This window comes from Struthio camelus, chromosome 2 (assembly GCF_040807025.1).
Source record: "Struthio camelus isolate bStrCam1 chromosome 2, bStrCam1.hap1, whole genome shotgun sequence".
In the NCBI taxonomy this organism is placed as follows: domain Eukaryota; kingdom Metazoa; phylum Chordata; class Aves; order Struthioniformes; family Struthionidae; genus Struthio; species Struthio camelus.
This window is the reverse complement of record NC_090943.1, coordinates 134529214-134556126: the sequence shown is the minus strand read 5'-3', so window position 1 is coordinate 134556126 and position 26913 is coordinate 134529214. Positions and strand designations below refer to the sequence as shown.

The 26913-nt window shown below is 41.0% G+C and overlaps 2 protein-coding genes across 11 annotated transcripts in view; one reads left to right on the top strand and one right to left on the bottom strand.

The window, feature by feature from the left end:
- CLVS1 (clavesin 1) overlaps positions 1-21035 on the top strand; it is a 111477-nt gene extending 90442 nt beyond the window's left edge. The window contains exons 4-6 of the mRNA XM_009673514.2: positions 440-550; positions 1745-1980; positions 19724-21035. Of these exons, the coding sequence (XP_009671809.1) occupies positions 440-550; positions 1745-1980; positions 19724-19811 (435 nt within the window). The 3' untranslated portion in view covers positions 19812-21035. The remainder of the gene's footprint in view (positions 1-439; positions 551-1744; positions 1981-19723) is intronic.
- Positions 21036-24770: 3735 nt separating this feature from the next.
- The window catches only part of ASPH (aspartate beta-hydroxylase), a 125189-nt gene continuing 123046 nt past the window's right edge, over positions 24771-26913 (bottom strand). For all 10 annotated transcript variants that reach the window (XM_068932621.1, XM_068932623.1, XM_068932620.1 and 7 more), the window contains one exon: positions 24771-25392. In XM_068932621.1, coding sequence (XP_068788722.1) covers positions 25242-25392 — 151 coding nt within the window. In that variant the 3' untranslated portion in view covers positions 24771-25241. The remainder of the gene's footprint in view (positions 25393-26913) is intronic.

Genomic DNA, 26913 nt, shown 5'->3' with positions numbered 1-26913 from the left:
GTGAGCGGTGTGTAGCAACGTGCGTGGGAACTGGGGACTTTCGTTATGCAACACAATGAGAAATTAGAAAGCTGCCTCTCAAGGGAGCTGTGTTCACCAGCCCTGCCTCACTTCCCGTCTTGGCAAAGTCAGATGTCCTGATGGAGTTAAAAAACGTTCATGCAAAGTGTCTGGAGAGTCTACTTTAAATCATTAGCAATTGATGTGCTAGTGTAGGGAGGGGAGAAGGGACTGTATCTGCTAACAGAAAAAAGCAATGCAAGCGTTTCTCGGCTTCTTCCTCTCTCCATTTCCCCCCTGCCCCCTCCCAGCCAAGCCCAGTGCTCGCTAGCTATTGCAGATGGTAAGAGGCAGACTTCTTCCTCTGACTTTCATCCTATTGACTGCCTGACTAAAGCACTGCATCTATTAACTGGCTTCCATTTCTTTCTTCCTTTAGGACAGCTTTCCTGCCCGTTTTGGAGGAGTCCATTTTGTCAACCAGCCCTGGTATATCCACGCCTTGTACACACTAATCAAACCATTCCTCAAAGACAAGACAAGAAAAAGGGTAATTAGAGGGCTGGGTGGGGGTGGGAGGTAGGATGCTCAGATGTGGAGTGACTGAATACTGCCTGCTTTCTTTACCTCATTCTTTTTCTCTCTGATTTTTTCAAGTGGCTTTTGAGAACTGTAGCTATTACTAAAACTTTAGTTAGAGTTTGCAATGGTCTAATTGAATCAATAACTCAGCAGAGGTGGGTTATTTTCAGAATCTGAGCCAGCCACCAGAGAACTGCAATCACTGACAGAGTGTAGACACCATTTAATGGGACACGCTCATGGGTAGAGAGAGTTGTCGCATTGGAGGCATTACCAGGCATGGCTGAAGTCACCAGCAGAGAATGAAACCTCTGCTCAATGGAAACTCTTTTAGTGGGAGTGAAATTTCCTTTTTTGTTTCTTCAGCAAGTTGACTTTGAGCACATAGCGCTAATTCACTGGTTTCCATAAGAATGTCCATGCCTCAAGGCTGTTGGCTCACGCTGCAGAAGAAGTAGGCCTTCCCCAGTAAACAGCATGTGAATTGTTGTCCTGCAGTCTTCTTATCCATTTGTACTCTCAAGTCGATGAAACAAACGCTAGACCATGTCTCAGAATGCCCCAGAACCTGCACTGGAGTGTGTCTGATGCAAATTATGCAAGCTAAGGATAGTACCAATTTGAGAGCAAAGAGGAATTAGAGGGACAGATAAGAACCAAAGCAGTGTGAAATGGCTCAGCAGAATGGCACACCAGTGGGAAACATCAGTCACCGGGTGCCGAGCTGGGCTACGTTCTCAGAAGCTGAGGACATATTCTTCACATTTTCTTCCCGTAGGCTCCACTACCTCCTTTTCTTCTCGCCACTCTTTGTACAAGTCTCTATCCTCTTACACAGTGATAATCGGTTATTATCCCTGACTTTGACTTTCCCTGATCTGGTACTTAAGAAAGTGAGAGTGTCATGCACCAAAAGTAAGTGAATCAGGATTTTAAGAAGTGCTTAGAGCACTAGCCTGTTTCTGCACCTATCTACACCAAAGCTAATCGCTCTCCTCTCCTCTGCCTGAATGCATGCTGAATGCCTATGAAATTCCCACCTGAAACTGCAGTGTCAACTAATGACGCTGCACGCATCATTACTGTTATTATTACTGTACTCACCGAAGTAAGGAACTGATAATGACTTTGAACTCTCTCTCTTCCTTTTTTTTTTTTAAAGATCTTCCTCCATGGTAACAATCTGAACAGCCTTCACCAGCTAATACACCCTGAATGCCTGCCCTCTGAATTTGGGGGGACACTTCCTCCTTATGACATGGGGACATGGGCTCGGACATTACTCGGGCCCGACTACAGCGATGAGAATGAATACACTCACACCTCCTACAATGCAATGCACGTGAAGCACGCGTCCTCCAACCTGGAGCGGGAGGCCTCACCTAAGCCCATGAAAAGGTGAGTTCTGCTTTTCAAATCAACTCTCGTTTTGCTTTGCTAACAGGTTTGGCATAAATCTAACAGGAAGGCCTCATCTGGCTCTGCAAGAGGCAGTAGCTAATTTGGCAGACACTAGTAGTAAGGAGTGCTTCAGCCCAAACCGCTGTCATGATGTGGCAGGAGAAAGGAAGGCCTCTCTGAGGAGCCCTAATTACTTGTCTGATTACTGATGACTGAACAAAAACAAGAGAAATTAATAAGCCCCTGCACAGAGTATTGCATAAAGTCTATCAGAGTGAAATGCTCTTCTGTAGGACACAGTATGGCCACAGCATCACTTCAGTCCTATTTTCTATTAGCTGCTCTTGCTTTGGTGCCTGCTGACCCCAGTGGTTAATGACGACGGTTTTAGCTCCTTGTGAATGCAGCTTTTGTACGGCGAACACCACTGCCCTCTAAAGGAAAAACGGATCAGTCTCGATCAGGTGCTTCTACAGCCACTTTCTCCTCGCGAGTGCAAGCAAGATCTCTGGTTTACTGACTGTGCCTGCTTAAAATTATAGCTCTTGAAACTACAGCCCTCAGTAATTTGCACTAATTGCGGGGAAGAGAGCGAGGAGGGGATGATAGCTGATGCAGATCACTGGGGTTTGTGGCTTTCTGCGAGGCACGGCAGGGCCAACTCCGGCTGACAGCAGGGCCAGTAGGAAAGCCAAGGAGCGATGGCCGGGCTGGCTGCCGTGCACTAACTAACACAACATCTGCGCGAGCCTCACCCTCCGTGCCGCACTCCGCTGAGCTGCTTTGCGTGCAGAGCACAGCTACGCCTCGGCTCGCTGCCGCCGCTCCAGGAGCGCAGCGCTCGGAGGCACGGCGTCGCTCTCCGCGACAGGGAGCGGCCGTCACTTTGTCACAGCAGAATCAAACCTGACAAGACAGATGAGCCATAATGTCATGCAGTTAATTTTGAGAGTCTTCCATCTTCCGAGGAAAAAGGAAGGCGTTCCTGAGTCGCGGCTCCCTCCCGGGTTAGCACGACTCCACGCTGTTTCAGCTGCAAAAGGGAAGCCTCGTGCTGAAAACACTCACACTCACGACCGACATTAGGGCCGTGAGACTACGGGTGTATGAGCCCACCAGCACCATGGCCTTAGCATGGAGAGTGGTGGCCGTCTGCATATTCAGCAGTTCTCACCCCTGACTCTCAGCCAGGACTGTGGGCCAGGACGGGTTTACAAAGCCTGTCCCGAAAAAACACTCTGGAAAACTGACTTTAAAAGAACTTTTTTGAAAATATTAGCAATGGAGTACATTGAATGATTTTAGATGGATGTAAACTAAACGTTTCTTTACTGCAAAGATACAGACAGAGACTGTACAGTTTATACAGCTTCATAGAAAGAAATCTGCATCTTTTTTAGTTCTGAAGTGTTAAGAGCTGTTCACAGGTTAGTGGTAAATCTTTGCTGAGGATCAGATCTTCAGCTGCAAAGAAGTGAGGTCTCATTGTGCCTTCAGGGGACAACCTCAGCTTGAAAATGAGTTCGGTGCCAGAAAACCCTGCCTCAAGGCAAAGCCTTCTTTTGTAATCTGTTCACTAATATAAAAGTGCATTAATACCAATATGGCAAGTGGATGAATCTAATTTGTCAGGTTGCCTCTGGGCAAACTAGATCTAACTTTTAGCCTAATTTTGTTACTCGGCAGTTAAGTGAACCATCTGATCTTGTACCCTGTGGTCATTTCTAGCTGTTGGAGGTGAAAAGTTCACTGCTTCTACAGATTTTCTCCTATGAGTATCTCCTTTGGTTCTTTCTCCTCTGAAATTATTTTTTGACCTAACTTAAGGTAAAAGCCTACACTTACGAAGCATAATTGCATGCTTTATGTAAGTCTGAGGCCTATTAAAAGGTCTACCAGTATTAACTTTCTTTATATACACTTTCTCCTGGTTCTTTAGGTTTATACAGCATCTAATATAGTGAGGGTCTCAGGCCATGGCTGGGATTCTCTGATGCTCCTGGGAGGTTCACACTAGCCGTATGTGATCTCCTAGCGTTAGTCTTCATCTTAAATACAATTATCTTCTAATAGTCCTAGTAGTTTTGCCTTTATTAAAGTAATTTTGCCCTTTTATTAAAAATCTTTCCCCTCCTCCTCCATGCATATCATGACAAGTTTTAAAACCATGAGCAAATATGAAACATTTCTATGCAGAGATGTTGGTTTTAACCAAAAATGTGGCCAACCCTTTCCTGAGCCCATATATTCCTCTGAAAAGGAAAAGTAATGAAGATTGAGCCTTCTTGGATTTCTATATTTGAAGGATGAAAAGCCTTGCTGAACAATTGTGAGTTTTCTTCTGTTGAACTTCCTATCACTGCAGAGGCTTCCTCTGAATAATCTCTCCAAAAAGCCGGGTAATAGCTGCATGAGAGGGCAGTGTTTCTCAGAGGTGGATTTACCTGAGGGTGGAGGGGACCAGCTTTATTCCCCTGGAGCAAGGCCAGAGGTGTTTTCTTAGTGTTGGAGCCCCAGGACTTGGAGAAGAGCCTGCAGTTTTGCACTGTGAACATGGAGAAATGCATCTGAAATCTAGTCCGAGTTATAGCAAATTTGAAACAGAGAGTTGTTAACTGTGGTACCTGGTGATATATACAGGTAAAATTGGGAAAGGAGGCTACAGAGCCTACACCTAGCCCTACACCTAGCCCTGCAGAGCCCTACACCTAGAAAGCGAGAGAGGTAGAGGCTCACCTCGAGCACAAGCTGCCTACTCCAAATGCAGTATCAAACTTAAGCCATTTTCTGTGGCAATTTTAGTATCGGAGATACTAAGGAATCAATATAGGAATTACAGGTGTGGAAGGAGAATGTCATGAAAAGGTGTCAGAGATGTATCAGAGAATAACTAACCAAAATAATTTTGTAGCCACTCAATTTATGTTCAAAAATGAATGCCATGTGCATAGAGGGAAAAAAAAGGGGAGGGCATTTTCTAGTTCTGAGTGATATCGACCTCAAGTGATCACCTGAAAATTAAAAAAGTCTATCAAAATGCAGACCAAGAGAAAATACTGCACTGAGACAGCAGGAACTGAAACAGGTATGCGCTTGTATTTCAGCTTCAGGACTGAAAGCAGAATTTTACCTCCCACAGCCAGGGAATATGAGTATAAATTGAAACAAGTTCAGGTGAGAGTTGTGAGCAGGGTCAGGAGAATGGACAGCATATTTTTACAGCAAGAAACTGTACAAGAGTTAAGCCTCACAGAGAAAAGGCTGAAACAGATGTGACTGCTCTCTATAAATACAGGAGGGAATAAAGATTGAGGAGGGAGAAGAGCTATTCAAGCAAATGGACAGCGCAGGCATGGGAACAAATGGGCATAAACTCACCAAAGCCTACTTAGGTTGGAAGTTAGCAGAGGCCTGCTAGCAATCAGAGGGGCAAGTTACTGAAACACCTTTTCAATACGACAAACTAACTGAAACATGAGTTAAAGATTTTATATGAGGTGGTTACCAGAGGTCACAGGAGACTAGATGTGGCCCTCAAAGTCTCATTAAGTTCCAGTTTCTGCTACTCTTAACAGCAATGAAACTAGAATGCTATTTTCTTCCCAACCACAGGCAAGGCTGTTTTTTCTCTGTGACTTGAAATTGAGCAAGATTTGTTCTTGAACAAGATTCCTTGTTTACTTCAGACAACAGAGGCTTTGTTGAGAGGGAAAGCATTGAAAATCCTCCTAGAAAAAAACGTCCACTGACTCCAGCTAGTAACATGATCCTGAAAATCTTCAGATTTGACAAATTTCTGAGATATGGAAATATCTTTAATGAAAGCCATTTGCAATTCTCTTTTGACCCACCAATGGCCACATGAAACCCCATGGGAAAAGAATCAAAACAGTGGAAATGGCTCTCCCATCTGCAGAAATTATCTCACACACTGGGAAAAAATCCCAGAATCCTAGTACTATATGAGCAGATGGGAAACAAAGCAAAACAGCTGATGACTCTAGATAATGAGCCTTAATGGTCAGGAAAAAAAAAGCAACAATAACAAAATCCATTCAGAATATATCTGTTTATTAAGATTCAGCTCAGTGAATTTTGAAATGGGCAAGGTAATAAACATGCAAACTAGCATTAATACAGTAAAAGCAAAGTCAGTTCAAACGGAAAGCATGGCCACATTGGTTTTATAATCATTAAAGCAGCAAGGGCAGTAGCCACTGTTATGTCTCTGAGGAGACACTTACCTTGTCGTGGGCCATCTCTTCTGAATGGTCTGTTTCCACGCAGGGAGCCTGTCATTTGCTAGCTTTGGGATTTGAAAGCTATGTAAATGGTGAGACAATTCAGAGCACAGAGACAAAATAATCACCTCTCGTAGCTGTGGCCAAACTTTCTGTGAGCCGTGATGGTCTGAAGGGGCCTTGAGCTGATTTAATCAACAGGGAGCTAACGCAAAAAGCAAAGCATTTGTCCGAAGCGCTCATGCTGGCTTTTCTTGATGAGCTGTTGTTTTTTGTAACAGCTGGAGGTTTTATCTGGGTATGCTGTGTAATGGATGGTTATAGCGGACAGTTAAGCCTAACAGTTAAGGAGTCAGAGTCTGCTCTCATCAAATCACTGCTCCAATAGGACATGGTCTTTTGGGCAGCCACAATGTGAAAGGGGTGCCTTTGGGCACCTAAGCGCAGTGAGTGAGCATCCCCAGCCAGAGAGACTGATTTAGTGACTGGGGAAGATGTTAAGGAGCTTCGTTCTTTGAAGAGTTTACCTTTTCCCAAATATCACCCGACTCTCACATTTAGGCCCAACGGCAGCAAGAAACTTGTAGCAGTGTGTTACTACCCTGCGTCTCTCTTTTCTTTAAGAGCTCTGCCTTTCTGCACCTACATCTGGGTCACTTGTTCATCTCTGAACTTGATCTTTGGTCTAAGTGACCAAGACTGTTCTCTGTCTTTGCTTGTTCCCAGCCTAGTAACTAAACACAGTCTGAGCTAGCTGTGCTCTCTCTGCTCTCCCAGATAGAAAAGCAGTGCTCTCTTGCAACTTGCAAGCAGTACAAACAGGTCTGGAAACCTAGTGCAATTTGCATTTTCCCTGAAGGGAAAGGAAATTTTGTGTAACAGCTACATATATATTCCTGGCCAAACAGCTGGTGTTGTTTAATCGAATTTATTTAATCAAAGTTTAATTAAGCATAAGTTTAATCAAAGCTGGGGTTAAAAATTATTCTTAGAATAATATGGACTGCAGGAACATTCTTATCCCCAAGTCATGATCCTTAGAGACTCAGGAAATTCAGAGTTAGGGTGAAACTTTTAGAGTAGAACCAAGCACACTAATTGTTCTAAGGTGCAATTTATGCATCAAGACACCATTAACTTTTCCTTCCATGAGGTAGAAACTTAAGCCCCTAAAGATACACTGACCTACCTAGTGGATCATCAGAAGCCCCCTTATAAGGCATCTGGCCTGCTTAACCATTTTGAAAATGCAGCTAAAAAACTGTCGGAAGGTTTAGCCTGATATTGTTGAGAATAGAGCACGCAGATTTTTATGTCCACAGATTAGAGTGAAATGACTTTAAAATACATACTAGGTTTTTGCCATTATTACTTCCTGATGTGTGGATTTTCAAAAGGACTGATTTTTCAAATGAACTTTTTGGTAATCGTTGTTTTTCAGAAGCAGGATCCTGCTCTCAGAAAGAGGGTGCCACAGCTGGTAATACAAATGCCAGCTGGAACATTTTCAGACCCAAAAGGGGCCATTTGTGGGCGTGACTTATGAAAGGCTTTTATTTATTCAGACTGGTTCCTCCATATGCCCAGCTGGGCTCTGCAAGGCAGACCTTTCTAGTTGTTATCCTTTGTGTGACCTTAACGTTCTGTCACCATATGTTTCTGCTTTTATGGGTCATGTTTTATGCCAGTTCACAGTCAGCACCAATTTACTGCAGAAGTAGTAAAATGCCAGTAAATAAAAAATCAGTATGAAAACATGTGAAAACTTCTCACTGCCCATGGACACCACCTGGGTTGCTCTGCTCGGGGCTGGGATGCACTGTTCCACTTCTGCTGGGGGAGAAGGGAAATACTCCACGCAGGCATTCAGGTAAAGTAGCTCTACTCGTAACAGACCTAAGATGCAAGAATTTTATATATATATATGTATATATATGTATGTATGTATGTATGTATGTATTATTATGAATTAGTTCAAATGACAGAGAATTTCTTAATGCCTCTGTGAAAATGTTTCCCCCATGGGCAGATTATGAATGAGATGGGTCTTAATAGTAAAGCAGCTGTCCTAAGGACATGCATATCATGATAATGTATGCACTGTATATGAACATAGATTATTAGCTGTGGAATAGTTTTACAGCTTTAGACCGGAATTCTGCTAATGCATCAGCAAGAAATGGAAAGGATTTGCCACATTAGCTGGCCCCTGAGAAGCTGCGTGAGAACTCCCTAATGAACCAGAAGCGAGAGAATCCAGAGAGGAGTTCAGAGCCACAATTAAACCATGCACAAGAGGGATGGGTAGCTTGACACTGGGGGTCCCCAGGGACAGGGCAGGAAATCTGTCACTCTCTGAGGGTGTTGATAACATGGTTTTCATCTGTTTACCACACTCAGTTACTTGTGATCAGGGCAGTACGAAGGTGCACATTTGTAGGCAATAGACTACTGGTGAGAAGTGCACAACTGGTTCTGTTCAGGCTGCCTAAAATGTTGCATTGTAAGTTATATCTTTAGTTGGCTGTATATTCACCAGAAGTTTAGTAATTTAGATTAGAGACATGACACTTAATAAAACAAATGGCTTTTGCAAAGCATATCTTTTGCTGTCCTATGAAAAATCCACCTAAATCTGTCCATGTTGCAAGCATTTGAAAAGGCTATTCACATACGTTCTCTAGAAACATATTTTAGCATTTAATGTCCCCAAAGATTCCCTCAAACTTCAGCTTGGTCTCCAAGAATAAACTCTCTCAGCTCTTCCTCACCATTTAATGCCCACAATGTTCATCTCCTGACTAGGCCATGGGGTGCAGAAGACTTTTATAAGTATACGTTTCACTTGTAACCACGTGACCGTTCTCCAGAGCAGCCTGTAGCAAGACATGGTACCTAGGAGCAGGAAAACTAATTGCATTTGTTCTCAGGGCAGCATGCTCCCTGTTGTTAGCATGCCAAATTGAGGAGACCAAGGTTCAGTGAAGAACTAGCTGGGATACTGAGAACTGGGCTCAGTGGAATGGGAGCAATAAGGCAGACTGAAAGATAAGATAATAGGAAAGGACTGGAAGCAGCTGGTCTAGGAAGCACACTTAATGGGCAACGAAATGTGGGTAGAGGGAGGTCTGCTGGAGAGCAGGAATGATCCTTTGGTTAAACCTGTTAGATGCGTCCCTGGGGATCCTATTCTCCTCCTGTGCTTGAGGTCCTGCATAGGCCAGGCAAGTCACTTAAGCCCAGCTTCTTCCAGGTGGTGAGATTGTGTGTTGCTTATTTGTAGTCTGCCAGGCTATAGACTCTGGGGTCTAATTTCCAAAAATGCTCAGCACTCACCTGCAACTGAAATCAATGGGATATGTGCTTTGAACACACAAACGGCTTTATAACACTGAGCTCTCTGCAAAATTAGACCCTAGGCATTGGGAAATGGGTACCCTGCATTAGAAGAATATTTGGACCGTAATCTCTCAGGGTCTCAGCTTTCCACATGCAAAATGGAACGAAAAAAAATCCTCACAGTAGTGGTATAGAGGTAAACGAATTAGCATGTAAGAGGCACACAAGTACTACATTGATGAGCTTTACAGGAAAGCTCTGGAGAGAATTAACAAAGGCTATCTTCAGAGCAGGGTTTGAATAATATGCAGCAAATGTGTCACAGAGCCACACACTGACCTACTAGGAGAAAGTAAAATAAATAGCCACTTATTAACTCAGCACTGTCTACCCTGAATGCTGAGAGAGGCAAGAGTCCTTTGAGAAAAAACAGTACGTGCTCCTGCAACCGGGTCGTAATGCAAAGGTCATAACACCCCCACACATGGGGGCTGAGTCAATGCTGCTCTGACAACCTACATTTCAGCTTTTCCTGCTGTTTCAGTGCTTGACTTTCCAACCTAAATAGTACGTCTGCAGGGCTGGTTTCCTTTTGTGGTGCCGTTCCCATTAAGAATAGGAAACTTGTGATGTCGGACATGGGAGTAGGAAGACTGACCCCCCCCCCCCCCTTTGCTCTCAGGGCTGCATCCTCCCTGTTCTTGGCAGCTGTGTTGAGGAGACTAGGATTTAGGGAAGAACCATCTAGGATACTGGGAACTGGTGTCACATGGATGGGAGCAACAAGGCAGACTGAAAGAAAAGGGGTAGTAAAGGACTAGCACTGGAAGCAGTTGGTCTAGGAAGCACATTTGGTGGGCAAAAAATTGGGATAAGTAAGAGAAGTAGGAATGGTGATGAGAAGTGTGTGTGTGTGTGTGTGTGTGTGTGTGTTCGTGTGTGTAATATTCACAAAGAGGGAGAAACAAATTTTCTTCAGTACTTGGCTTGAATTTCTTTTGCTTGGATATCGTGGTCTGGGTATTTTTTAGCAGCTATTCCTGAATCTACTATGAATTGCTGCTGACTGCTGTTGCTATGTTGTCATTATTCGGCCTCATGAATAGGCCTACCTCTCGATGCCTGACGTTGCAACCCATGGCCTAAGGGTCTTCGAGGAGCTCCTGACTGAAGCAGGGGCACTGATTTCCTTTATGTGGAAAAGCAAGTGTGGAGGAGTCAGAGAAAGCAGAGCATGGAGCAGAGAAAAGAACTGAGAGAATAAGTACCCACCCACACCTTTCTCTACCATGGACTTAGGATGTTGCCAAGGCGAGATCTTGACATAAGAACTCTGAAGCACTCGGAAGCAGGGTCTATTGGCACATCTGTACTGATAAATGAGAAAAGTAAAGAGAGTGAACCCTGATTCCGAGGTCAGTGGCACAGACTGATTCTTGTCTTTGTTTCTCAGGGATAGCCTTTACTAGAGGAGTGTGACTGCATTTGCACTGCATAGCACCTTGGTCTTGCTCTCCTCTGAGTCTCAGTGGCTGTAAGACAGAAGGCTCTATGTCTTATGCCAAATGATTGAGCATTTTTCTGCATTTTTTCGTTTCAAAGCATCTGCAGTAAGCTGAGCTGTGTCATAGCCCACCAGAGAATTGTTTTTATAGCAAACACCAAAGGAAACATGTTGCATTCCCTGCGGTGTGGGATAAAGGAATGTAGTGTGTGTGGGGGGGGGGGGGGCTGCTCTTGAGGATGCACAGCCAGCTAGGACAGGGTTAGAGCCAAATGTGGTACAGTATTATTCATACTGGCTTTTGGGTGCAGACCCTGCAGTGAAATGCCCATTGAGCTGTGTCTGGGGTTTGCCATGGGGTAGCTGGAGCTCGCTCTCAAGAGAGAGCAGGGAATCAGCTAGCAGGTAAGCAATGTGGAGGACGAGGGGTCTTAAGCTGGGGTACACTCTCTGGTACTCACCTCTTTAGCAGTGTAAACATACTCATAGTTCTCATAGTTGCCTCTTCACACACGCAGGTAAGCGCAGCTCTGCAGCCATGGTCACTCCCAGCTTTCATGTACTGAGGCACTACTCAGAGACCTCTCCCTACTTGTGCACTCCTAGGTGTGTTAACCATTGTGGAGGATGGTCACTGCTGTCTCGTTGGCTGAAAAGCCAGATCCTGTTTGGGAAGTGCAGCAGCTTGTTACCATCATCATTGTCCTATAGGATGAAGCACTAGACGGGGAGTTAGGAGGCCTCTGTTTTAGTCCTGCATCACCCCCTGTGTAGGTGCACCACTTAACCAGCTCAGCCCTATTTCCCTAGAGGCTGAAGGCTGAGGCTAGTTCATCTCTTTGAAATGCTGTGGTTGCTTTACCAAAGTTGTCCCTGTCAGGTCTCCATGGCACAATGCTGCACTGTTAATGCAGAGCTACGAGCCAGCGCAAGTGCCAAAGCTGCAGAGTTGCATTAGCAAAAGATTTCAGCAGGGCATATTAACGTGGGCAGAGCGCCACACGTCATGGCTTCTGCACTGAAGTTGATGCCCTATTGAGCAGAGATTGCCTGCATCTGTCTGCAGCACCTGTGGGAACATACCTATCTTTCAAGATGTATTGCCCATGCATTTCATTTTCAAGTGCTTTCATTACTAAAAGAGTATCTTTTATCACAAAGACTTCAAGTCTGTGCATTTTCTTTGATTCTCTAAGAGGGGTGGGAGAGGTACTTTTTTTCCCACCTGATGAGCATATGCTCTTGAGGTGTGCTGCAGAGCACACTCTCATATGCTGCACACTATCATGGAGTCTGATGAAGGGGGTGGACGGGGAGAAAGAATTGTCCCTCACACTTTCTCAATAAGAAAATTTGTGGATGTGATTAAAAAAAAAACATTTTCTCTGCTTATTATGTTCTGTAAAAGGGGTGAATAATTGGGAGATGAACAGCCCTGAGGTGCTGGTGAAACGGAAAGGGAATTAGAGGGAAATGAGCAGATGGGAGGTGAGAGGTAGATGAATAGAGTCACACAATGAGATCTGATTGATTGGTTACAGTGTGCCACTTCAAGAGGCTTGAAGCCTCTTGCACTCGGAAAGAAAATGCCACCCTCGTTCTTATTCCACAGAACCGTCCAAATGAAGCCCAGCACAAATGTTATATGTCTTTGCTCCTATGTGGTACAGCACATCAGCATTGCTGTACTGAAAAGAAGCTGTACTGAATAAAATGAGGGATCAGAGAAATGAAGTCAGCCTTTAAGGCAGGCATTTCATGATGGACTGATCCTCAGTGCAGGCTTTTAGCATTTTATTTTTTATAGGAAACAAACGTGATACCCAACAGATGTCAATTCCTGTGAGCTGATTCACTTCAGCTGTAGTCTGACAGGAGCTTTCTGAAATTAATGCAGCTAAAAGGCCTTCTTCCAGTTTTTTTGTATGGTTTTTGATTGAATTTCAGGTATTGCATGGAAATGACCACACACACACACATAAAGCCATCTACTGTCCTAGATATTGATGTACATACACCAACTTGCAGTGCTGTCATTTGAAAAATATGGTTGCACTGCTGGAGAAACAGCTGGGTTTTGTTGATTTTCCAGACTTCCAAATATTCTTACTGATCAGTAAAACCACCATGGGGGGTTTTGATTGACACTTTAAATGGAGCACATTCACATGGTACCCGTGCTCCAGGAGTGAGAGTGAGAATTCATTTCTCTTTCTGTTTGAGTTTTTCTCTCTTAAGCAAGGTTAACTAGCCTAGGGAATTAGGCTTGAGATAAGTCATTGGCTTATCTGCTAACTACTTAGCACCCTGGCCCCCAGTGCTCATGATATATTTTTACAGGAGCTAAGTCTCCTACATGCATGATGATAAACACAAATACAGGGTCTACCAGGGCAGGGCCTTACACAGTAACTATCCATGTGATTCAAGCAACTGTTTACTTGTGTTTAACTCAATCAGATGCCCCACACCTGAACATCTTCCAAAAGCAGTTATTGGGCAGCTTTAATTGATAAAGGGAGAAAACCACGAGGTTTGGAATTCAGATATATTCACTTCTAATTCCAAAGCTGAGGCACGTTCAGAACATGTGCCACTTTTCAGGTGAGTAAGCAATGTAAAACACGTGTGAGGCAGTTGTGGCTACGTTATGTAGGAAATATTGCCTCTCAAATTATGGAACCTGTTCCACATAGTGCTAATAGTTAAATATTCATCAGAACAAGGACTTAAATGTAGGTAACCCATGAACAATATGAGGGCCTTAAGTCACTGGACTCTATACTATCTTTAAGTTTTGAGCGGATTTTACTGCAGTACTGCACAAAAGGTATGGTTAGAGTCAAATGGAAAAATCTCACAGCTGCTAAATTACCAGTTTTGCATCTCAGGAAGACTACTTGACTACTGACTTCATTACATGCCACACTTGACATTTGCTGTATGACCATACCTGTCATATTCTGGAATGCAGGCTTATTGCGAGTACCCACTTCAAGAATGCCAGCAAATTCTGTCTGTAATGTTCACTGCATTAAATCCATTAAAAAAAAAGACAAACAAGTCAGAACACCTTCCATCTGGTTCAAAGAACAGCTCCTGATCTTTAATACCTTCTTAACTTCTGTCTAAGTCTAAAATATAGTGTACAGGGGCCTGATAAAATAGATACAGACTGAAAGACCTTGTGCAAGGTCACAGGTTAGACTCTGGCAAAACAGCCCTGGTAGTACTTTCCTTGATGTGGAATAGAATAATACAGCAGTGAAAGAAAAAAAAAATTCTATCAAGAACTTTCTTAAATAGACTGCTCTTTAGCAAGTGTAGTGATTATTTGACAGAAGAATAAATACTTCTAATGGCATTCTAAGGAAAAAAAACTGAGATACATTAGATACTGAAATTTATTTTGTGTTACACTGAAAAGGCATGATTTACCATACCAATAGGGCAAAGAGCATCTGAAGTTGTGCCACTACATGAGTGATCAGTGACCATTACAGACTAACCTTAAAGAGAGGTAAAATCCACGGGGATGGGGAACGGTTTCTCCTTTTGGAGAAAGCAGATTTTATCCCTGTGAACAAAAACAATGATCTTAAACTGCTCTCGTTTCTATGTCAATCTCACCTTGAAGGTGAATGAGAATCTAGTCTGATCAGTTAACTGTAAGGACTGAGTGCAGAGTTCCACTTTGGCCAGATTCATACTTTTAGTTTATTTCTCAGTTTAGCAACAATTTCAGGGAATTTTTAAACGGAACATGGTTCAAATTTCTAACTCTAACTCATGCTAGATATATACAACTTTAACAGTTACCAAAATGATCTGAAAATGCATGCAGGACCAGTCAGTTTTACCAGCTCTCGGTTTTGAAGTACTGTATAATTTCCACAAAATTCCCACAGATTGCCTCCCAGTGTGGATGCAGCAGGAGGCAGGGAACAAAGTTCTCAAGCCTGTCTCAAGTCAGGACATTCTTGTTTCAACCAATTTTTCCCAGAAGCACTTTGAAAAATAGTAGAGTCCTTTACTGAGGGAGGTCAAGAGCAAAGTGTCTGTACAATTCAACGTGAATGCTCAGCCAGCTTGAATTTTCTTTCCCATCTTCAGCCTTCTCCTAGTGCCTAGAGCAGTGATGAAGGTATGTGATCCAAAACTCCACTTCAAGTTAGGCTGCTAGTGCAAAGCTGAGATTTACAGCTCAGGCCAGTGAATTGTAAATTGCACTATGACAAAACACAGTGATAAAAAACAGTTTAAAAGGCTAGAGGAATATCTATTTGGCAAACTTTGAAGTGAAACCAGCACCGTGATGGGATTCCTGTGATCAGACTGACATCTGCAGGAGAGCCAAATTTCTGTGCTCCCTTAATAGTCAAAAGAGAGAGTTACTTGTAGGATGTGACTCATTCAACCTAATGCGGGTGTTCAAAACAGGTCAAACGAATTGCACTCTAAGAATGCTTATTTTTCCCTGTCAGTTAAAAAGGCAACATAAGGTGACCATTGATGTCTGATGGCGAGATGAATAGAACACAAGAGACTGAGGTCTCCTTAGCTAGTGATCTGAGAAGGCTAATGCAATTAATGTGTGCTATTTAGATAATTAGTTCATCTCTGGCCCAGGTCACCTGAACACGGCTTGAACATGGCAAACTGGTTACATTCATCCTGCAGAAACAAAGGCACCGGGTAGGGTTCTGTTACCTAAATAGAGGCACCTGATGTTATTTTAGGCACTGTGATGTCCTCTTGACCTCTATCTGCTAGTTCTTCTGTGAAGTCCTGGGTCATAAATGCCAGCCATAGAAGGATGTCTTGGATACTCTAAGGTGCCTCAAATGGCAGTAAGTATCTATATGTAGCAACTGTATCTCATCTACACTGTTAAAGTTGGCACCCTTAATTATAGTTACACTGGATAGGCCACAGGCGTAACAAGCTTGGAAAGAAAACCATTTCCCTGACAGGAGATAGATAGAAACAATGAATGGGATGGTGCAGAGCAGCTGGTACTTCTGTGAAAGACAGGAGTCTTGACTGGTTGCAGAATCGTGGAGGCTGGCAGGTGCCTCTGGGGTCATCTGGTCCAGCCCTCTGCTCCAGCAGGGTTACTGAGAGCAGGCTGCCCAGGACTGTATCTCCAGCTGAGTTTTGAAAATCTCCAAGGACAGAGAGCCCTCAGCCTCTCTGGGTAACCTCTTCCAATGTTTGACTATCCCTATAGTAAATTTTTTTTCCTTTTGTTTAAATGGAATTTCCTATATTTCAATTTGTGCCTAATGCCTCTTGTGCTTTGACTGGATAACACAGAGAAGAGTCTGGCTGTCTTGTCTTTACTCCCTCCCATCAAGCATTTACTCACATTGATACTGAAAGGCAGCAAAAAAATGCTTTTTCTGGTGTCATGAACTTTTTTTTTTGCAGTATGATACTGACAGAGCAGTATCCTTAGCATTTACAGGGCTTTAGCTTAAACCCAGCTTGTTGAAAATGAAAAGTTCTGTACTGCTCATTTACCATGATACATCAAAGTAGCTTAAACCGTTGTACAAGTGTTTTTTAATGAAAAGAGGATTGCAAATTACATGGACCTAGCTGGGCAGAGGCACTTTGGTACCTGCACTGTGGTACCTGACTTTATTTTTCAATAGGACATTCGAGGGGAAATAGATATCTAGATACCTTTTGAAGAATTTGGGAACCTACATGATCAAATTCTACTTAAAATTTTGAAAATTGATTCTAAAGTTCTCTGAAGAAAATGTTAATGCAGTTCAAACAGGTAGCAGTACTTTTAAAATAGAAAACTAGCCTTAGCCCTAGCTTTAATACTCTAGTCAGGATACAAAATGCCTAAATATTGTGTGACCTAGAGCTTACCTAAAGCAGTGGTGTTCTTCTTGGATTGGATACATGTGCTAGCTACATGAAAACAACAGGAAACCAGTGTATAGGATTCATTTTTTTTCTAAATTGGTATTTGTCTTGTATTAATTTTCACAGTCACAAAATATAATCACTGGTCAGTTAATGCTTTGTACAAAGGCAGCCTACTGCCAATCACATCTTTCCTTTGTCATTGAATAAAGCATAGCTATAGAATATATATTCCAGTTTTTTCTAGGTCTCTCATCCTAACTTGTTACATAAGACTGTACACTGCATTGATATATATTGTTAACATACTTTTCTGAGCATCTACATTTTTAATATTTACCATAATTTAGGTACTTGAAAAAGTATTTTAGAATCTTGTAGGGAATCAATTAATTTTCATTTTTTTATCCCTAAAATTTAAGTGTAAAAAACTTTGGAAACATTTTTCAGCAAATGAAATACTGGCGCACTTGGACAGTAGAAATATAAACGTAACAGCAGTTCCTTTGTTGTGGTGGTGCCTTAGTGATATCGTCAAGATCAAAAAAGTAGTGATGATTGCTTAAATCATTACTGTTCCCTTTGGGTTAAGCTGAATTTAAGTATTAGAAAGCCCAAGAGAGAGGTTTGAACCCTCTATTTTAGGACAGAGGGCAAAGCAGCTTCTAGGGACAAAAAGAAGAGAGAGAGATTACTGCTGCTGCAGAACTGGGCAAATACTAATGCTTCAGTTGGATCTGTCTTCATATTATCCAGGAGGGCTGGACATAGCATTTCAATCTATCAGTGTCTTGAATCGGGGGGTCAGTTGGGCTGTAATGCATTTACTAGATGTGCCAGGTTTTTTGGCTCTATATGAAAAGGAAACAGTGTGGGATCTGCATGCAGCGTTTGGAACCGCAGGGCTCCTAATCTGGCAGGCATCTGAGTACCAGTATGGGGGGAGCAGTATCTTGCTCTTATAGACACAAGGAAATTATTTCTGTGATGAGATGAGCACAGAGATAATCAGCTGTGGTCACAAAAGGCACCATTCAACAACTGTGAGATTTTTCCTGTTTGGCTTAGAGAAGAAACTTTCTATTGTATGTTGCCAAATACTGTGATGACTCTGTGACTGCTTATATTCCTTTTAGTATAATGGGTCAGATATAAACAAAACAAGTGTTAATTGTGTCCTATTTAATTTGACAATCCAGGAAAAAAAAGCAAACTGTTGTTATGATTTGAATTAATTTTGTATATTTTTAAAAACTACATGATTAGCTTTTTCTACCATATGCTAGAAATATGTAAATTGATTTGCATAATCTCTTGAATCAGCTACTTTCTATATTAAAATACAGTCATAAACATTATGCACATCACATTACTGAAAAAAATGTACAGTGAAAAGTTTGGGACACACTTTTTTTTTTTTTCTTTGAAAACTGCAGTGTAAAACTTTCCTATTAAGCATTCAGTTTTTGTTATTTCTGTTTGGAGATCTTTATTTATTTATTCACTTTCAATGAAAGTTTCAGGCATGAGAATAAGAAGAAAATATCATAAAGGTTATTCACAGTCATGGTATTAACTCCTGATCAAGTTTTGCAGTACCAAAGGATACAATATATTAATTATTCTTATCAAAAGAGAAATGATATCTAATCTCACAAAATAGCTAAGGCTTAAATGGAGGCTACCATAATGAAGAACTGGTAACTGCAAACATACTTTAGGTAAATGAGTTACCCTAATTTTAAAAGCTACCCATGAGAAAATGGGTTCTCTAAAACTATACTGTGCAATATGCAAATACCTGGGATGGATGATTCTACTGCTACCTTTTTTAATTTTTGAAGTTCTGCTTTTAAAAGTTCCTGATTCACAAACAGTGATTTTACCCTAAAACTCATTGTCCACTCCTAACTGGGAGACAACTCCTAGCCCAGAAGGCTAAAAAGTAGGCTAATGAATCTCTGTAACAATAAACACATCAGTTCCTCCTTCTGTGGCTCGGTGAGCAAACATTGGAGTACACCTCTTAAAATGAATGTCTTGAATTTTCCCAGTAGTTTAAACCTCTTCAGCTTTTGTTACCACGAGAAATCCTGACACTCCACTTTCTCTAGCATTTATTCATTTGCTCTGCTGTTTTGGTCCATTAGCAGCAAAGGATAAACTATGTTTCTCATCTTGAAGGCAGAACTGAATTTAAATGGACTATCCCTGAATAAGGTTCTACTTCAAAGGCATAGACAAAGAGATAAATTGCAGGACTGGGCATACCCAGAACTCCCTAGTTGTCATATTAATCCTGGCTTCTTCATTGATCTTGGGTCACTCGTGGAAGTTCTGCCCCTTAGACCCCTGCATCAGTAAAATGTGATTTATCTGCTTGCCAATCTCAAGATTTATTACAAGCCTGAACTGAACCTCACTCCTACAAACACTTGTGAAAATAACTCTGCTTATGCAACTAATCCATTAAGCAATTGCACAAGCAATTTTCTTTAGGAAGACATTAAACACTGGCAGATCTCATGGTGTCTCAGGATCAGGCCTTTAAGTTGTTGAGCACATTCAGTATTATTGATAGTAGCTAAGCGCCAAATATTTTGGAGCAATCTGAAATATAAATAAATAAAATAAATGAAATGCAATACCTAAACATTTTCTTTAAATATGAAAATATGCAAAAGCAAAGATTTGAAAATGAGGCAAAGGGATTCCAGGAAGGTTACTATTTCTGCAGCAGCCTTCGTCAGCATGTGCATATTCTTGCTTTCAGGTCTCAGTCTGTGGTGGAAGCCGGCACGCTGAAACATGAAGAGCAGGGTGAAAACGAGAACACCCAGCCGCTGTTGGCTCTGGATTGAGTTCCAAATCACTGAACACCCCCAACTACATTAACAGACTTCAGCAGTAGCAGAAACCCACAGAGCACTTGACACACTGCACACACACATGCACGTACCCATCTTGCTTGAAAACAGGTCCTCCTTCATTTTTCTAGACCAAGTAACAACTGTCATCAGCCATCTGTCCATGCAGCCAAAGCTGAACAAAAATGGAGAAATTTCTGTTGGCACAGGATACAAAGGAAGACAAAGCAGGAGCCCCTCCATAAACAAAGAATTTGTTTCTTCATCTTTTTTTTTTATTTATGGCATTAAAATATTGGAAATGATAGGACTGCTTTTTTTGTCTAAAGAAACCAGGGTTTGTCATTAGAAGTTTTCCTGAAACCTCCAGCAGGGATGCTCAGTTTTACAGAAGCTAAGGTTAAATGCACTTTGAAGAAAAGCATCTCAAATTTAAATCGTGCACTGTAATTAGCAGTTGAATGTAATTCAGAGGGCAGAAATAAGAGCATCTCCAATGTGCTTTAGTTTTATGGAATGATTTGTGCTTCCTTTTTAATTAAAAAAAAAATCAATGCTAACATAATGCCATTCAACATAACACTTTCTGGTTACATCATCCACACTGCTTATAGAGTCACTCATTTCAGTAACTAGCAAAAATTATTCTTAACTTTTGAAGCCCCTACAAAACTGTCAACTAAACGTAATGAGCTGCATCGGCAGCAGACACACACAATTTGAAATGCAATTATTTAATTTTAACAATGTGCTTTTTCATAGGCAACTCTGCCGCCTGTTAGTAAGGGGTGGGTGGGTGGGTGGGTGCGTGTGTGTGTGCATGTGTACGTATGTGAAGGGGGGTGGTAGAGAGATTCATTGGACACATTCATCAGTGATTAATGGTTCCATCCAGATTGTTTCATTTAGGGCACAACTGCAAATGAAAGCTCTGCAGAGCCACTTAACCCTCTTCCCTCTTGCAGTCAGTAGAAGGTGTAGCCAGAGGGGTATGCTGATTGCAGATGTGGGCTGTAGTTAAAATGGAAAAAGAAAACTTTGAATTAATTGTTTAGTATAAGCTTCTGCTAGAAGGAAATATGAAAGATCAGAATGGAAGAACTGAAATGCCAAAGATCAGTTTGTTATTTCTCTATTTGCTCTACGTGCAAAAGGAGTCCCATCCCTTCATTGAAATGGAAAACAGATTAAAGAAATAAAAGAAAAGCTGTTATCAAATTGCACGTGCAATGTGACTTTATTTCCTAAAACAGCTACAAATACAGTACACACCTTTTGTCTTCAATTTAATTGTCACACACTGACAATCATTAGAGCAAGTGGTTGGCACCAGTATGTCAAAGGAAGTAGCATAAGCTATATAAATATATAAAATGAGATGATAATGGGCACCATAATGGTTTTTAATATGCCTCTGAAACACCCACTGAATTCCTAAGTGAGACACTGAAGTGATAATATAGTTAGTTGGACATGGTCAGCCCTAATGAATGGGGTAACAAAATGTCCCCTCTGTCTACCACAATATTTTATGCCTACACTGGGCAGAAGGGACATTCTGCTAGATCCCATTTAACACATATGGGATTTACCTGCTGGTATTTGTACAGAATAACCTAACTCAGAATAAGCTTCTTCCACAGCAGTATGTTATTGATACAAAGCCTGGCCTAGAGCAAGTCCTTAAGACAGTGGATGCCCCCAGCAGAGAAATACAGAAGTCAATAAAAGAGGCAGACACTCAGAAGCTCGCACAAATACTAAACAAATAAGACAACTGAGCCCATTTATCTTTGGGGATTCTTCCATTCCCCCTCTCCTAGCATCAGCACCTATTGCAGAAAAGTAGGATGGCCATTCAGACACAAATCCCTTTCCTTCCCTAGGCTCACGAAGACTCACAGAAATAAGGATTTACCCCAGAGAACTTGCTTAAAGCAGAAAGTAAAAAATAAACAAAAAAAGAGCAGATATTGCATACTGTACTGCAGCATTAACGAAGAGGTACTTAGGTTTGCAATTTTCTATGTTAATACATTTACCTCTAGTGCCATTGGAATGGTGCTTGCACAAGAATAGTGGTCCAAGATTTTGTAATCACAAGGAAGAGAGAAATAATGCTAAGACAATCTTAAAAGGGAATCTTTGTGACTACCTCTAACAGTCACTGTTTATTCAAGCGGGGAGTTGTTATAGTCAAGTGGTCTGAATGTCACTGAGATCTAATCCTTGAGGATTAAATCACAAAAAGGACTAGAATTAGTTAAAGTTTCAATGGATATGTGAATAAATACATATGGTACCTTGCATATCTGTACTTAACTGAAGGATCTTCTACAGACTTTGTGCTTGCAAGCGAGGTAACTACAGGCAAGGAGGAGTCCAACTCCTAACATCTTGACTAGTAAGTACCTGCTTACAAATAGGAGACTATACTGTCCTTCTCTGGCAGTTCCACACTGTAAATAAATCTGAAGAACAAAGTATTTAAATTAAGATTGTTATCCATTTAAAAATTTTTTTCATTCATTTCTTCCATTGGCGTTTCCAATGTTGAAAGACTCTTTCAGGATGAAATACTGGTTGGCAAACAGAAATACCTAAAATGATATACACTTACTGAATAATTTCTGTAATTTGCTACATATTCTCACCATGTTTATAGCTAAACAAATAACTATATCTAACAAAAAAATATGCCGTCAGTTCCTTGACAGGTATGCAGGGAGTAGAAAATGTCAGTGTAACCGAAGCTATTCGTAATCCACCTTGTTACATTCTAGGCATTTAAGACTTTAAATGCCCAATATGTCACTACACAATTTAATAAACAGTACTGCCCTGGCACACATACATTTGGTGTAGATTGCTTTGATCTATTTGCCAACTGTAATCTGAAAAGATACAGTACAAGACTTCAAAGGCACAACAAAACAATCTGAAGCACAGCATGAATTTTTTATAAATAAAGCTCCAAAATGTTTACCACTCCTTTACTAGAAGTGTTTAGAGCAAGCTATAGAAACTGCAATGCATTATTAATACAAATATTCCTAAAACATAAATTTTGATTTAAACATTTCTTGATTCATTCTTTACAAACTATATCTTTGTTTTATAGAATTACAAAATAATTCATAATTTGTACTGCTTGATCACTTTACAGAGATGCAAAATACGATCTCTGACTAAACCACTATCTAGAGATTGTTTTAATTTTATTTTTACCATGAACAATAATGAGTACCTTATTTCCAGTTTTGTATATGAATCTCCTAAAGCTTTCTAAAGGTATTTTTACATTTTGTAAACTCATCTAAATCTTCTCAGTTCTCATGATGATTAATTGTGAATCGTTACTTTCTTGCAGATGATGGTTTCAGTGTAATTATTGATACAGACAACACATTAAAGCCTAATTATCATAGCTGTCTAAAACTGACTCTTGATCAGAGAGGGTTTATCAGAGGGTCTTATTTTTAACAGTCAAAAAGGAAATTAAAGTGCACACCTCCAGAAACTGGTTACAGCAATTTATGGCACAATTACCATGTGTTCTGTGGCTTCACAAGATTTAATTACTTAATAAAGTACAAAATATGAAAAGCATTTAGTTAATGGGAATGCAAGGCTCTTATCTGTATCCTGCATCAGCAAATGTGACATTCTCATCTGTAGCATATGTTGCAGTGTTTACAATACTCAGGTACCACGATGTAGTCTCTTAGCAATACAAAACTACCAACAGTTCAGTGCTTTTGGAACAACAAAGCCAAAGTTGCGGAGACTTTAAGTAACCTTTGAGTCTCCTTGCTTAATACCTGTCTCTCACAAGCTCTGAGTAACGATGCCACCGTCTGGGTAATGCTGAGCACCCTAGCACACCTATCCGCACATGGCTGGTTTGGCACAAGAGGAGATAACAGCCTGCCATAAACTTCATCAGTGCAACCGTGGGTCTCTCCTCCCTGTCAGTGTTAACAGCTGAGGGGCCTGCACCTTCCGTCTCCCACAAAACAGTGCGGAGCCAAAAGGCCGGCAAACTGCTTAAACATCCAACAAGATTTCTTTCTTGAAAATAAGGTCATTTTACCATATAGGAAATTCAGGAGAGCAAATACAGAATATACTATAAACTGTACTGGGATAGGATTACTTCAAAATTTTTTCATGCATTTCAAGACAGCAAGCACACCACTAGGTCATTTAAGGAATCATTATATCACTCTGTAGGATGCTGGCAGCAGAATACAAGTTAATACCTTGAAAAAGTTCCTCAAGCTCTACCTGCTCTGTAGGAGCAGGAATCCAAGCTAGACTTTATTCGTCTGCTCTAAGCTCAAGAAATTCTTCCCATATTTCTCCTGTTGAATGACCACTCAAGGTCAGCCTAGAAGAAGCTCCTGAAAAGGGATGCCTCAGACTCTGGCTGGCTAGAAAATGGTTATCACAACACAAACTTTAGCAATGATAGGAAGAACAGCAGTTCAGCACATAATCCTCAATTCTGTCAAGTACATTCAGATCTGAGTCTGCAGTTGTCACCTTTGCTCAGCTCCTCCCAAATCACATTCTAAAACTGAAGACTGCCTGCTAACTAAGAAAACAACTTTGTTTTAGAAAAATAAAACTTCACTAGGAAGTTGATAATGCAAGTTTCTGTTTGCATTTCCAGGAAGGCAAGAGAAGGCTATGTTTGGCAAAAATGAAATCTGCTCATATACCGTGTTCTTTTGCTAATACCTAGAGATGCACTTATTCATATATTGTTTTTAAAAAATAGTGGTTGATTAAAGCAGAAGATCTATTCATAGTTATGATAGAAAAATACAGTTACTCAGGTAGAAAAATACAAAAACATACAACCCATTCACATTATCTACAGTTGATAACATATGGACATGTTTTATGCCTAAAGCAGTTAATGTTACAACTGCATAACTGATTTTCAAAGTCGATTGTGTGCATATGTTTATAAATATCATATACCTTGATACAATAGATAAAAACCTGGTAAGTATTTCTGGGATGTAGGATTGCAAATCTTGTGCCTGAACACGGCCACTCCTGTGACTGACCAATTGTTTTTGCATGCATCACATACGCACGGCAAAAACATCTGCACATTCCATAGCTAGAAAATCCAGACCTATTGCTCTTAGGCTGACAAGATTAGTATTTTGGAACTTGCAGCCAGCAAAACAATACTATCATGTCAGTGCTGAATCTGTTTGAAACGAATTATCTTTTTAAATTATTTTTCTTTTAAGTAAGTCCTTTGTCATTGTAAAACTTCTTTTTCATATCTTCTAACCATTAAAATATTAGTATTTTCCATATGGTGGACAAATTAATCCTGCGTGATTCGACTTGCATACTCCAAAGAGTTAAAGATCCTCTGTTCTTCACATCAGAAGGAGCCCCTTAAATAGCAGGAAGGGTGCGTCTCTGTTGTGCTGTTAACTCAGGGTGCCACACATCAACAATGAATATCAGGCGATAACTTTCAGCATCCTGCCATACTTCATGTTCAAAAGAGTCATCAAAGATAAGGACTTTCCCTTCTTCCCAGGTTCTGAAACAGAAAAGAACATCCTTTAGAGTAATATTTGAAATGCCATGAAGTGGGCACTTGTCTGGCTGAGCATCAGCTCTGAAGATGATCTTTTATATATGAGAATGATTTAATCAGTGTATGTTGCACAGTCAGGATCTCAGTACCTAATAAGAAGAGATTAGAGTATTAGGTGAAATAAACTACAGAAAGATCAGTCTAACAGATTATTTTCTCTCAGTCTGCATAGTTATGCCCACATACATATTCAGACATTTGCAATATTTGTTATTTATATACTCTAATGATTGGAGTTTACTAAGCAGAGAACATTCACCAGGCTCACTGGAATAATATTGGTAGCAACCAACCCTTCTCCTTCTCTAATCAAATACATATACAATGAGTAACGGAAACTGGGGCAATGACCTCTGCAATATGGTCTCAAAATTAATTATTAAACCAATCTGCTTTTTCCAAAAATCAGAACAACAGAATTAGGCCCCGATCATGCTTTACAATTTTAGGGAATATGAACAGTCTTATCGCATAAATCTGGTCCAGAGCCAAAGTGCAGAGCCTAAAGATTTTTCTTCAGAGGAAGGTTGCAATGACATGCTGTGTGCTGAGACAATTATACTGAACTGACAGAGTAAGTCCATATAACAAACCGCCTCTGCTTGTCAAGCACTGCTTAGGCAGAGCGGATCACTGAACTAATGCAAGTACTCTGGGTCAGCGTTCACAACTTGAAGCATTGCTACGTGGAAAGCCAAGTTTTGACAGTGGAACCTTTCTAAGAGCTGTACTAAACAACTTTGTTAGGCACAAAAAGGGATGTACACAACTTATGCAAAAGGGCTTTCTTCTGAGCAGCTCTGCCGTTTGGCAAATTAACAAAAATGACCAGATTTAAAGGCAATGGCAAGAGGCAATGTATAAGAGATATTAACAGCTGGAAGAATCTGTGTTCCCTTCAATTGTTTGATGTGTAGAATCACAGAATAATTCAGGTTGGAAGAAACCTCAGGAGGTCACCTAGTTCAAACCTCTGCTCAAAGCAGGGCTTTGCAGTTGTGAAATTAGATTCAACTCCAAGGTTAGATCAGGTATCTCAAGTTCTTGTCAAGTTCTGAATATCTGCAAGGATGGAGATTCCATTACTTCTCCATGAAAACTATTCCAGCGTTTGACCAACTTCATTGTTAATTATTTTTTCTTCTATGTAGATGGAATTTCCTTTGCTGCCACTTGTGTCCATTGCCTCTTGGCGTATGACTGTACATCTCCAAGAAAATCCTGTCCCTGCTTTCTGCATAATTACCTATTATTAGTTGAAGACAACAATTAGACCCTGCCCCCTTTGCCCTTTTCTTCTTCAAGCTCCTAAACACCTTTCTCAGCCTTTCCTCGTCCACCACATGCTCCAGGCCCCTAATCATCATTTTCATTTTAGCCTTCCACAAAAGTGACTCCAATTTATCAATACCTTTCTTGTACCAGAGAGCCCCAGACTGGACACAGTACTCCAGATATAACGTT